General features: G+C 33.9%; 1 protein-coding gene across 1 annotated transcript in view; it reads left to right on the top strand.

The window, feature by feature from the left end:
• The window catches only part of DNAH7 (dynein axonemal heavy chain 7), a 255,045-nt gene that overhangs the window by 169,632 nt on the left and 71,009 nt on the right, over nucleotides 1–14,404 (top strand). The window contains exon 46 of the mRNA XM_012776948.2: nucleotides 8,533–8,687. Coding sequence (XP_012632402.2) covers nucleotides 8,533–8,687 — 155 coding nt within the window. The remainder of the gene's footprint in view (nucleotides 1–8,532; nucleotides 8,688–14,404) is intronic.

Genomic DNA, 14,404 nt, shown 5'->3' with positions numbered 1-14,404 from the left:
TCTCTATTCTGCTCCATTGTCCTTTTTGTCTATGTTGATGTAAGTACCAAATATAGCCATGATTATTGAAGCTTTATATTTGTTCTTTTTCAAGATTGATTGGTCTAGTTGTTACTTCTCAATATAAGTTTTAGAATCAGTTTTAAAATATCTACAAAAGATCTTCCTGGGATTTTGACTGGGACTGCATGGAATCTACACATCAATTTAGGAAGAACTGACAACTTCATAAGACTTCTAATCCATGAACACAGTATATTTTTCCATTTATTTAGGCCACCTTTGATTTCTTTCATCAGTGTTTTGGTGTTAGATTTATAGTCAGAATTTTTTTTTAATTTTTGTGTGCTATTATAAATGATACTTAAAAGATTTTATTCAATTGTTTATTGCTAGTGATAGGAAAGCAATTGATTTTTTAATATTGACTTCCTACCTTGCAACTTTGACAAACTCATTTATTAGTGCTAGGACCTTTTATGTAGATTTGTTGGGATGTTCTATATAGACAATCATGCTGTCTGCAATTAGTGACAGTTTAATTTTTTACTTCCTAATCTATATGCCTTTTATTTCTATTTCTTGGCTTATTATACTGACAAGGGCTTCTAGTATAATGTTGAGCAAGGGTGATGAAATCAGACATTGTTGCCTTTTACCCAAACATAAAGGAAAGCTGTCCTTTTTTACCATGTGTGGTATTAGTTGTAGGTTTTATGTACATCCTTTTTATCACGTGAAGAACACTGCCTTTCATTCCTGGCTTGCTGAAGGTTTTACCATTAATGGATGTTAAATTTTATCAGATGCTTTTTCTGCATCTATTGAGTTGATCTTAGAGTTTTTTATATTTATTCTGTTAATATAATGAATTATACTGATTGATATTAAAATATTGAACCAGACTTTCATTCCTAGAGCAAACTCCACTTGGTTATGATCTATTTTCCTATTTATATATTTCTGGATTCCATTTGCTAATGTTTTGTTGAAGATTTTTGCGTTTATGTTCATAGTCTGTGCTTGCTTTTGTTGTAATGTCTGTATGGTTTTGGTGGCAGAGTAATGCTGGCCTCATAAAAGGATTTGGGAAGACATCTTTCCCAATTGGAATTATTTCTTCCTTAAATCTTTGTTAGAAATGACCAAAGAAATTATCTATGCCTGGAATTTTTTCTGTTGAAAGGTTTTTATCTATGAATTCAATTTTTAAAATAGTAATGGGTCTTATTCAGGTTATCTGTTTCTTCTTATGTGAGTTTGTTAGTTTCTATCTTTCAAGAAATCGGTCAATCTTATCTAAGTTATCAAATTTATGGGCATAGAGTTGTTTGTAGTATTCCCTTATCATCCTTTTAATGTCTGTATGGCCTATAATGATAATCTCTTCTGTCATTCCTGTTGTTGGTAATTTGTGTCTTTGTAGTTGGTCAATCTGGCTAGAGTTTGATAAATTTTGTTGATCCTATCTAGGAACAAGCCTTTAGTTACATTGTTTTTCTCCATTCTTTTTTTGTCTTCAATATTACTGATTTCTGGTCTGATATTTATTATTTCCTTTCTTCTGCCTGTTTAGGTATAAATTGCTTTTACTTCTCTTGTTTCTTAAGATACAAGTTTAGCTTACTGATTTTAGATTTTTCTAATCTATAGATTTAATGCTATAAATTTTCCATTAAGTATTGTTTTAGCTACATAGCACAAATTTTGATACGTTTTATTTTAACTTTCATTTCCTTTAAAATATTATCTAATTTTTCTTGAGACTTCCTCTTAGGTCCATGAGTTATTAAGAAATATATTGTTTAATTTTCAAATATTTGGATATTTTTAGGGTACCTGTTATTGTTTTTTAATTTCTAATTTATTTCTGTTATCTTCAGAGAACATACATTATATGATTCCAATTGCTTTTAAAATGTTTAAGCTTTATTTTATGGCATAAATATGACCTGTTCTTCTGAATGTTTTTCCATGTGCGCTTGAAAAAGTATGTATTCTGCTATTATTAGGTGAAGGACTTTTAAAATGTTAATTAGGTTGAGTTGCTTGATAATGTTGTTCATGTCTTTGATATCCTTGCTATTTTTCTATTTTCTCTTCAGTTCTATCAGTTTTAGCTTCATTTATTTTGGAGTTCTGTTGTTAGTTGCATACACAGCTAAAAGACTATGTCTTCTTGATGAATTGACCCTTTTATCATTATGTAATGTCCCCCTTGATCCCTGATAATTTTTCTCGAAGTCTACTTTTTCTGATATTACTATGTCCAGTCCAGCTTTCTTTTGACTAGTGTTTGCATGGCATATCCTTTATCATCATTTTACTTTTAATACAACTATACTATTACATTTAAAGTGGGTATCTTGTGGATAGTAAGTATATAGTTGGATCTTCTATTTTATCTAATCTGACAAACTCTCTCCTTTGATTAGTGTGTTTAGACAATTTACACTTGATATAGTTATTGATATGGTTGATTTTGGATCTGCACTTTTACTATTTTTGTTTTCTCATCTGATTTTTTGTTCTTCTGTTCCCCATTTCTCATTCTTTTGGATTATTTGGATAATCCACTATTTTTAGTATTCCATTTTCATTTATCTATTGGCTTTTCACTATACATTTTTTTAAGTACAAATTTTCACAATCTACTTAGAGTTACTGTTTTACCATTTCAATTAAAATATAGAAGCCTTGCAACCATATGGATCCCTTTACCCTCCCTGATTATGTTGAAGTAGTTATATGTATTATGTGTGTGCATATGCGATGGTTAATTTTTATGTGTCAACTTGCCTGGCCATGGGATGTCTAGAATAAGCATTATTGCTGGGTGTGTCCGTGAGGGTGTTTCTAGATGAGATTAGCATTGAATTGGTGTATTCAATGAAGTAGACTGCCCTCCCCAGTGTGGGTGAGCATCATCCAGTTTGTTGAGAGGCTAAATAAAACAAAAGTTGGAGGAAGGAGAAACATATTCCTTTTAGTTCCTTCCTGCCTGCTTGAGCTGGGCCGTCTCATCTCCTTTCCGGCACCCAGACTGAGATCTACACCATTGGCTCCCTGGTTCTCAGGCCTCTGGACTTGGACTGAATTGCACCATCAGTTTTCCTGGGTCTCCAGCTTGCAGACAATAGATTGTGACTTCTCAGCCATCGTAAGTGTGTAAGCCAATTCTTCATAATAAAATATATGTATGTAATTTTACCTCTTCAATTAAATATATATGTACCGTCCTGGCTCTGCTTCTCTGACTAATACAGCAAATATTGAAACTACCCCCTCCTCACAGTGTTAATATTTTTATCTCAACATTTACACATATATCAGAGAGTAGAGAAATAATCTATTATATTTACTACAATACTTACCATTTCATTATTCTTTCTTTCTTTCTAAAATTTCAAGTTTCTTTGTGGTATCATTTCCCTTCAGGCTGCAGAATTTTAGCATTTGTTTAGAGCAGGTCTGTTGGCAAATTATTTTGGTTTCCTTCATCTGAGAATTTCTTTATGTTACCTTTATTCCTGAGGATATTTTTGGTTGATATAGATGTCTGGGTTGATAGTTCTTTTAGCTCTTTAAAATTGATCTACTGTTTTCTGGCTTCATCATTTCTGATGAGAAATCTTCAGCCTTTTGAATAATTGTCATTTGTGAATAATCTATCATTGTTCTCTGGTTGCTCTCAAAATTTTTTTTTTAAATCTTTGGTTTTTAAAAGTTTTTTTTTGGTTTGTTTGTTTTTTTGGAGACAGGATCTCTCTCTGTTACCCTGGCTAGAGTGCAGTGGGGCCATCATAGCTAAGTACAACCTTAAACTCCCGGGCTCAAGCAGTCCTCCTTCTTCAGCCTCTGAGTAGCTGGTACTAAAATCACGTGCCACCAGGCCTGACTAAGTTCTGTTATTTTTTGTAGAGGTCTCGCAAATGCCCACTCTGGTCTTGAACTCCTGGGCTCAAGTGATCCTCCCACCTCAGTCTCCCAAAATGCTAGGATTACAGGTGTGAGCCACTGGGCCCACTGCAGCAGTTTTATTATGATGTGTCTGGGCGTGGGTTTTTTTGAGTTTCTTTTTTTTGAAGGTTGCCGAGTTTTCTGTGTTTTACTGTATTTGGGAAAGTTTTAGCCATTATTTTTTCAAATATGTTTTATGCATGAATCTCTTTCTCCTCTCCTTCTGAGACCCTGATGACAGGAAAGTTAAACATTTTAATATTTATTATTCCACAGGTCTCTGAGGCTCTGTTCATTTTTTCCCCGAATCTTTTTCCCCTTTGCTATACAAATCGGGCCATTTATATTCATCTGTCTTTAGATTTCCTGACTCTTTCCTCTCTCATCTCCTTTTTGCTATTGAGCCCATACAGTGGAATTTTTATTTCAGATATTACATTTTTCAGTTCTAAAATTCTTTTTATCCCCCCACTTTTTTTTTGGCTGAGAACATCTCTCCATTTTAAGATTTATTTCAAAAATGGTTACCTTTATCTCATGGAGGATGATTATAACATCTGCTTTAAAGGTTTTTTTCTGATAATCTCAACATCCTTATTCTTTGAGAATTAGCCACATTCTATTCTTTGAATGTCAAGTAAACTTGGATTTTATTCCGCAAATTTTGAATATGAGACTCAAGGATCCTGTTAAAATCCTCTGGATAAGATTGATTTTTGCTTTAGCAGTTAAATGACTCAATTCGGTTTTGACCACAATTTCTGTCTTTCCATCTATGGGTGATGTTTCCATTGCCAGTTCAGATTTGAAAGCCTTTGCTATGCTGTCTGGATCTGCTCCTCATCATGCATTACTCAGGGGTTAGTCTGGGACTTGGATTTGTATCATTGTTCAAAGCCTAATTTGGGTATGGAGCCCAGAGCTTATATCTGTTCGTTCAGAGAACTAGGGAACTAGGGAAGTCCTATTTTCAGGTCTTTCCTCATCAGGATTTCCCCTACACTTTTCATATTCCATAGGCATCTTTTCCTATATTTTTTCTGGCCAAAATGATGGAGTTCTCTCAGAGTTTTATATCCCCATGCTATCGCACAACTTCATGCTAGCACTTGGGGCAAAGTGGCAAGAAAAAAGAGAGAAAAATACTTGGATTCTCCTTACTTTCTATGCACAAGAGAGGCATCATTCCCTAGTTCTTCTATCCAGAGGGATGGGTTTTTGATTAGTGTTTTAGGTAACTGTACCACTGCTGCTTCCACTGTAGGAATGCAGTTCAGTGAGTGGAGTTAACCTTGGGGTAGAGGTAAAACAGAAAAAAGAGAGAAAAATTGAAAAACAAAATGAAAACATATGGACTTACCCCCATACTTTCTGGCTCATGTATGGTCATTTTCTCTGTTCTTAAGTTTGAGTTTATGCTCCCTGTGCCTGATTCACAGTTCTCTCATTAAATCAGAAGATAAAAAGAAAGGAAGAAAACCTTAGGAATCTCACTATCCCTTGCAAGTCATTCTTCAAGTTTTTAACTTTTCTCCCATGTACTTGTTATTATTTACTTTTTAGAACCTGCAAGTAGTTGCTTTTTATATTTTTGTCCAAGATGTTTAGTTGTAATCAGTGGAAGACATAGCCTATAATAGGGTTAGCCTTGATCAGAATCCAAAGTCCTTTCATCTGATTTTGAAGTGCTATTCATTGGACAAGTATTAATATTTTCTATGCAGGATAACCTCTTAGAGAATTTCAGTTTTTAGAATGATTTAACTTGTATGGTGTTTGCCAGATATTTTTGTCATTTCCACATCAGTAGATTATGGAATGCAAACTTTATTTGATCTAGAAAAACAAGAATAGAGAATTAGCATGGACCCTTCCATCAAAGGAATATATAATTTAGCTGTGTGATGCAGCTAAGGAATTATAGAATTTACCATAATAGAATACTATCATTATATGAAAGTACCACAAATGTAATATGGACGCATTGCTAAAGAAGGTCAGAGAAAGGCTTTGTGGACTATATAGCTTTTGAGCTCTTAAAACATGAGTAGGACTTGAACATGAAAAGATGGGGAAGAAGACCATCTTGGACAGAAAAACAGCATTCAACATGGGTATCATGGCTAAAAAAAAAAATGGGGAAGCAATAGAAGGAAGAGTGAGTAATTTAATTTCTTTAGGGAAACTTAAGTGCTGCTTGACATTAACACATAATCCTACAAACTTACAAATATTTTCAAAATGTGACAGAGTAAAAACTTTTATATATTTTTAATTTTTTATTTCTAATTTCCCTTCTCCCTTTAGTTTCTTAGGTGTCATGGTCCAAAGTGCAAGAAAAGACCACCTTAGAAACTGAATTGGGTCAAATTGTGAGTCTTTATTTACTAGCCAGGACTACTCCTGTCCTGCAGAGTGGCAGCCACAGAAAAGTAGTGATGAGCTAGAAAAAACGGCCCCTTTTAAAGACAAAAACCACACTCTAAAAAAATTATCTGATTGTTCAAGCACAGTCACAGGGGGCTTACAGTGACAAAAGGCACATCAGTGAGGGTATTGTTTTCTACATTTTATCATGTTCTCTTTAGATGGAGCCCCTGCACTGAGAACTATCTCAAAGCAAGCTGTTTACAGAATCAGATAGCTGTCAGTTAGTCTGGGGTACAGTAAAATGTTGCAGCATGTGGCTGGCAGAATATACATTCAGTTACAAGTGGATTGCTTTGCTTTCTTCTACAACCAGACCCTTGTTTTAGCTGACCTCAACATTAGGCATATGCTTCTCTTTTCATTAGTTGAATACATCTAAGATATTACATTAATCTTTTGATCTTTTTTCTTTCTACACATAATTAATGTTACGGACTGAATTTTGTGCCCCCCCTCCCCCCCCCCCCGCGCCCTCACCAAATTCATATGTTGAAGCCATAACCTTCAATGTGACTGTTTGGAGACGGGTCCTCTAAGGAGGTAACTAGGTTAAATGAGGTCATAAGGGTGAGGCCCCAATCCAGTAAGGACCAGTGTCCTTATAAGAGAGAGAGATACCAGGAGCTCTTGGATGGAGAAAAGGCTATATAAGGACACAAGAAGAAGGCAGCTGTCTGCAAGCCAAGGAGACAGGCCTCTGGGGAAAGCCAACCTACTGACACCTTAGTCTTGGACTTTCAAGCTCCAGAACTGCAAGAAAATAAATTGCTGTTGCTTGAGCCGCCTGGTCTGTGGTACTTTGTTATGGCAGCCCAAGTAGACTAACATATGATATAATGATGATATTGGAGAACAATACTATTTTCTTTACCATTTAAGCTACATGTTTTGTATCAGGCTCTAACTGATAACTGCTAGGAGAATATGATTACTTTTATTTTAGGGAACAAATTATGACATTCTAAATTCATGTTACAATGAGAGTAAACTTAACATATTATCGTGTCCCATTCCCTCCCCACCCCCCCTTTTTTTTTTCATTTTGGAGGGATTTTTTTTATTTTGTTTTGTTTTTGCGTCAGTTACCTTATTTTCTCCTCCTGCTCTTCTGATGCTGTCTGTGAATTTGCCCTGCTCTCTTTTGCAGGGCATGACAGTATCTTTAGAAAATCACCCAGGACTATGGTTTGTGTTTATCAAAACTTCTAAGAGAAAGAAAAACAATAGTTATCTTCTTGCTGATTACATTTCACACAAGGCAGAAAGCTATGTGGTTGGATATCATATGATGATGGCAGATACTGATTAATCCTTCTGTGACTCCACCACACGTTGAAAAATAAACTGGGTTCCTCATGGGGTGCTGCTCTTGTTCTAATCACAAAAGGGGTGATGTGAGGGAAAATAAAGCAATAAGTATGAGCTCTTCCATAGTGCAAAAACTCTAACCTTCACAGAGTATATTCCTGCCCACAAGAAGCTCACAATCACTAGGGAAATATGTAATGAACTACATATATGACACTAAATATACACGTGTTTGAAACAAAGATTGGGTCAACAATTGTGTTAGCATTTAAGTGTCCCTGGCTATCATGAAGATTAGGTGACATAATTATGCTTTTCACCTTTTTTAAAGACCATTATGTCTTCAATGGTCTAGATTTCAGAGAGGGAGATGCAATGTGCCAATCTTTTCTCATTCCCTATTGTGATAGCAAGTAGAGACTGAGGAAGGAAATGAAGTGACTTGCCCAAGGTCACATGATTAATTAATGGCAGGGCCTAGTGAAGAACTGGAGTCTCCTCATTTCCAACCCAGTCCTTTTGATGGTTGTCATTGTGACATAATTAGCAAGAGTAGTAAAATATTTTCAAAAGCACAATTTAACATGTAGAGATTATAATTTTCCAAAAAAGGGTAAAAGAACTTGTGTTACCTTTGCAGGATGATGTCTGTAGTTGCCATTCAGATAGCCCACTCAATCTAAATGTCTCTATTTTAAGGATGTAATTGCTTATAATAAGTTAAAAAGTAAAATATCATCGTGAGAGAAATTTTAAGAAAGTGATGTGTATATGATTAAATAGAATAGAAACAAGTCACAGCCTGATCAGCATCGTCTTTCTTGTCCTTTTCAGGAATGCAAGAAGGTGGCCTCTGATGATAGATCCTCAAGGTCAGGCTAATAAATGGATCAAGAACATGGAAAAAGCCAATAGTCTTCATGTAATTAAATTTAGTGAGCCTGACTATGTTAGGACTCTGGAAAATTGCATCCAGTTTGGTACTCCTGGTATGTAGTTGAATAATGAACATACATATGGAAATGCCTGGAGAGGACATAGTTAACCCAAAACTATGTAGATTGTTTCCATTTTAAAAGGCTATCCATGCCAGACTCATCTTAAATGGTGACTTTGTTAATTTATTATTATTATTTATTGATACTTAATCAAGTGAGAATTTTAAAGATTATACACTGCCCAGAAGGTTAGGTTTTCTTTGTCTCAAGATTTATTTGTGATGCTTCCTCTTATTTAGCTGTTTTAATTTTTGTCCGTTGTTTCTCATTCTTACCACTCCACTTCTGCAATTAAAAGAGCGACTTGACATGCCAATAGTATTTTAACATGACATTAGTTCAATTATCTATTTATTCTTCTTTCAACTTACCCTACAAACATGGCAGAGAAGAGAGTACAGATTTTCATGCCTGGCTATTATCAGCCATAGAGAGATTTTTCAATAAAGCTCTTGTACCGATGTCCCACTTGTCAATATGAAAAAACAGAATCCTTGTGATTTGAGTAAATTGGGGTTATTAGCCATGTTTTAAATTCATGTAACCCACCAAACTTTGACTATTTACCAAATAAATGTAAGCACTTAATGAAACTGCAACATAGTTAGATCCAGGACAAATCAAGCAAATCCCACTTACTATTAGAGCTAGAATCATAATAAATATACTGGGTAGTCTTATAGACATCTTATTTGTGCATATTAATAATGAGTTAATCCTCAGACATTAATTACAATTTTAGGTTCTGTTAGAGTAAGCATGAAATGAAAAAAATACTAAGTCTACCTACAAAATTTTGTGTTTATGTAATGGACATACAGATGTACACACACCCACACTGTATTTCATTCATTTAAAACATGTTCTTAGCATACAGTATGGTGATATAGAAGTTACAGAAAAGGGAGAAATATGATCTCTATCAAATATTTTGCTTCTTTAATATCAGGATTATATATGCAGTGATATCTGTGTGTGTGTGTGTGTATATATATATATATATATATTACAGTGATATATCTATATAGAAATAGAAAGTGGACATCCATTACTAACCCTTATTGGGACCAGCATAGTTACTTGATAGGTAGAGGTCCTGCCTCTGGATTCAGAGTACCTGCCTCTGTTACTCACTGGTTCACTGACCTTCCTGAGACTAGGTTTCTCCATCTGTACTTTAACCATAGAGTGTGAGAAAGAAATGAGTTACTATACTTTGAATACTTACAGCAGTGTCCGATAAATGCTCAATTTATGTTAATTTTTGTTGATTATTTACTATATGGTTTATGTGTATCATCTTTTAGTAGACTATAACAAGAAAGGCACAGATGATGTATGATAGAAATTCAAAGGAATTAGGGAAGATTTATGGAAGGAATTGGTGCCCCAAATACTTTAAGTAATTACAATTACTTAATTTAATTTAAATATTCAAATAATTTCTCCTTGACACAGTAAAAGACAATTAAATGATGATTGAGAACCTACCATGTGCTTGACATTCTAGATATGTCTATGATCTTAGCCACATATCTTGATGTTAGAATTCCATAATTTTAGAGGAGTAAGGGCCATATAAATTATATGCCTAGTGTTTTTCAAATTATGGATCATACTGTGAGAGAGAAACTTAATTTAGTGGGTCACAACTAACATTTTATTAATTAAATGCAATACAAGGTCAAGATTTAAAGTGTATTTCTTACTTTGAGATGTGGCCATAAAAATTTGAAATCCAATAGTAACTCCAACCACTTCATTTTATCAACAAGGTCAGTAAGGTATTAGAGGACATTAATTAAATGACTTGACCAAGGTTGTATGGCCAGTTAAGGGGACTGCTAAAACTAGTCCCCAAGTCTTCTGCTTTTGTGTAGTACTTACTGTATCACACAAGCAAGACCTTCTTTCAGGTGATTTAACCTACTTTTTGGAATAAAATACTTTTTAAATGGCTAATGATTATTTACAGTGCCTTCTAACATTAGTCATCAGAGAAAAGTGAGAAGTTTTAATCTCTTAATAGAAAGAGAGACAGATGGCAGATTTTAAAGCTATTTTTATATTTAACCATCAAGTAAAAGAATCAGTTACTATTACAGTTTTAAAACATATGTGGTTAAAGACTCTTCCATTTAAGAAGTTATCTTTAGATATTGGCCTGTTCAGGGCCAGTAGCTTTTGATCTATTGTTCCTCACAGGCAGCTTGGGTCGAGAAGGCAGAGGTTTTTGCCTGCGTTACCTGCCTGCCTCTGCTTCAACCAGAGTGGATCTCCCTTTTCTTTTTTATATTGAATTTTAAGATAAGATTCTCTTTGAAAATGTGCTTTTAAAAAGTTTAAAAGCCAATGTTCTAGAAAATAAAGGTACATCTGTATTAGCTATACCAATGGAAAAGATTGCATAGTATAGTAATTATACAAATATTGCTGATAAAGAAATTGATTTGCATAGAAGATATTTTAATGACTTGCCATTGAATCTATTTAAAAAAAAAACACCTTTGTATCAGTAGCAAAATCTATCATATCTGAGCCTTCCTTACTTTTTTTATCTTCTAGCATTTTACTTTCTTCCCCTCTTGTATACAGTGAATCGGGGATACCAGGCCACTTCTGGTTTAATGTCTCTTTCATTTGCCCATTTGTCCATTCATTCATCTAATAAAGGTTTATTATATGATGCTCTGTGGTAGGCACTGAAAACACAGCATGAACAAGAGAACAAGACAGACTTGGTTTCTGCTTTCATGGAGTTTATTGGTTTAAAGGGGGAGACAGATTACAGCTGAAATGAGAATGAGAAAATGGGTGTGCAGGGTGTCTGAGAGCAGGCAGTGCTTATAAGAACACTTGTTGTTTCAGTCTCTTAGCTTGTGTCTGTGCTCTTCCATCCATCTGGTGAATCCCTTTAAATTTCATCTTTTAAGATACAGTTCAAATACCTCTTTTGCTGTGACATCTTGACTCCTCCAATGAAGTGCCAACACTGAAACTTGCACGAATTTCTTCTATGGCCCTTATTTTATGTATATAACTATTTGTTTCTCATCTACAAGCTGCTTAAGGGCACTGAATAGGTGCTCAGTAATTGTTGAATCTACTTTGAATACAGTATGCTATAGTATTGAACATATTGTGTGGAAGATTTTTTTCCTATTAATTTGAAGTCTCACATAAGATAATGTAGATAATTTATAACTTAAAAACTGATGTTATTTAAGGTCTTAAGTGCAAAATAGATTTGAAAAGAACATTTGATCCTCTTTATATTTCTGTGCTAAGGATAACTGTTTGTTCGTTTTGAGTGAGATGATGATCAGCCTTTCTCAAAGACATTAGCAGCTGTGTGCTTGGATTCCCAGTCTTGGTTTCCCACAAGCTTTGCAAATACTGTAATGTGCTGGCACTTGGAAATGAGGAATGAAGTTTTACATAAACCAGCATATTGTTAAACTTGATGATAGAAATATGAAGAGAAGTCTATCTCCTAAATTTGCTCCTGTAATTTTAACATGGGGCATATTTTGATATAATTAAAAGTTAAATAAGGAGTTAAAAGTTAAGGTCAAAATAAAATAGTTAAATTAAGGATAGCATTCTGGGTAATTCATGTACCTGTAAGTTTTTATTCTTTTTTTTCTGTCTTTTAAAGTTTAAAAAGTTTTTAATTTCCCAGTGAGGCTTATAATAATCAATACTGAGAATTTTTTTTTTTTTTTAAATCAAGGTGCTACAAAAATCTTTCCTGACAGGCTCAAGACTTGAGTTTACCAGTGAGGCAAAAAATTTTCACTCTTAGGGAAACGAGCTTGTAATGTTTAAGGTTCATAATGTAAACTTTAGTTTCTAAAAAAGATACATATATATTAATATAGACACTCTTAATTACATTTCAAAGCAGGAAAAATTAGAGTGATTAGGGGATGAAATTTTGTAATAAAATATTTTTAACGAACATTAAATATCAGATTTTATGTAAAAAATTAAAATTGATAAATGTTGAGGCAATTAAGCAAAACTTAAATGTTATAATATTTCTTAAGCAGAATTGCAGTTCATAACTGTCTAGCAAATTAGTAGATCTTAAAAATATGGTCATGTAAAAATGAAAATGAGAAATTGATATCTAATATCACTATTATTATTTAGTATTGTTAGGAATGTTTTTTCCAATGGAACAAAACAATAAACAATGAGGGTGCTATAACATTTGGAAAGAGGAAGCAAAATTATCATATTAGTAGACAATATACCTCATCTAGACAACTAATACCTAAAAGGTATTAGAATAAAAGAATTCAGTGGATTAACTATATTCCAAAAATAATATTAAATTAATAACAAATGAGAGTCAAAATAAGTGGGAAGTGATTCTAGACAACCAGTGAATAGAAAGTAAAACAAAATTAAAAAAAACTTAGAGTGACTTTAACAATAAAAAGCGAGAAAAATGACAAAACTTTACTGAAAAACAAGAGAAGACTTGCCTGAGACATTTCTTTTTCTCTGATAGAAAAACTATATGTTGTAATGCTGTCAACTCTTTCAGAAATAACTGGTTATAAAATAATACTAAAGCAAACCTAAGAGAAAAGAAAGTAAAGAGCCAATGAACATTTAGAAGAGTAATTTTGGAATTAACTGGATTAAGCTCTGGAACAAACCTTACTTTATTAATACGAGGTCTGTCCAGAAAGTTTCCAGCCTTTGTTAGTAAACGAGAACAGTTTGTGTGATGTCAGTGTAAGCTGGCACCTGGGAGAGTGGACAGGGATGTGCATGTGTGAACAACGATGACTTCACTGTACTAGTCAGTGGGGCGCTAGATGTTGTTGAGTAAGCATGCATACTGTGTGGCCATCGCATTCTAAGTGACTGAACAAGTAGAGGAACAAATGTGCATCAAATTTTGCCAAAAAGCGCCTAGAACACCTTGCCCAAAATACAAATTTTAACAATATTTTTAACCTAGCAAATTGTATGTCACAAATATATTATTTAATGCTGATAGTATCACATGATGGTTAAGAGGGCACTATAAGGAGCAAGACTGCCCCGTTTAAGTCCCCGCTTTGTCATTTACTAGTTGATTTAACTGAAAAATTTACTTCGATTACCTGTCCTGATTCATCTGCAAAACTGAAGTAAAAATAGCTCATTTTTTAAAGTTGTGAGAGTGATGAGAAAACACAATGTCAGTGGTGTCCAGCATTTGTAAGTACAGGGTTACTTTGTAAAAACAGGTTTAAAAACAAACAACAAAATGAGTGCTCTTTGCAACTCTGAAATCTCTATAGCTTTTCAAGCAAGTAATGTGACAATATAAATAGCTTTTAAAATGCTCGTAGCTGTTGACCATTAATTCCACGTCTAAGGCTCCAGCCTGATTAAGTAATCAGAGATGAATACAAAGGAATTTTCAAAAAGATGTTCATTATTGTAGCATTATTAATAACTATAAAAATGGAAGCAACCTAAACAATAGAAGGTTAATATATTTAATACATTATGATGCACTCATATTATTTAACCTGGAAAAATAATTGTTTCATGCAAACAGAAAATAAAAATGAGTTTAAAAATCATCTGCCATACCTGTTTTGGCTAAGATCTCAGCAGTGAAAGAAATCAACAAGAAGAGAATTAAGAATTCATGAGTGCAATGCACACCATCTCGGGGATGGACATGCTTGAAGCTCTGA

The sequence above is a fragment of the Microcebus murinus genome, chromosome 8 (assembly GCF_040939455.1).
Source record: "Microcebus murinus isolate Inina chromosome 8, M.murinus_Inina_mat1.0, whole genome shotgun sequence".
Lineage (NCBI taxonomy): Eukaryota > Metazoa > Chordata > Mammalia > Primates > Cheirogaleidae > Microcebus > Microcebus murinus.
Note: the sequence above shows the minus strand (reverse complement) of the source record. Positions and strands in the feature narration are given on the sequence as shown.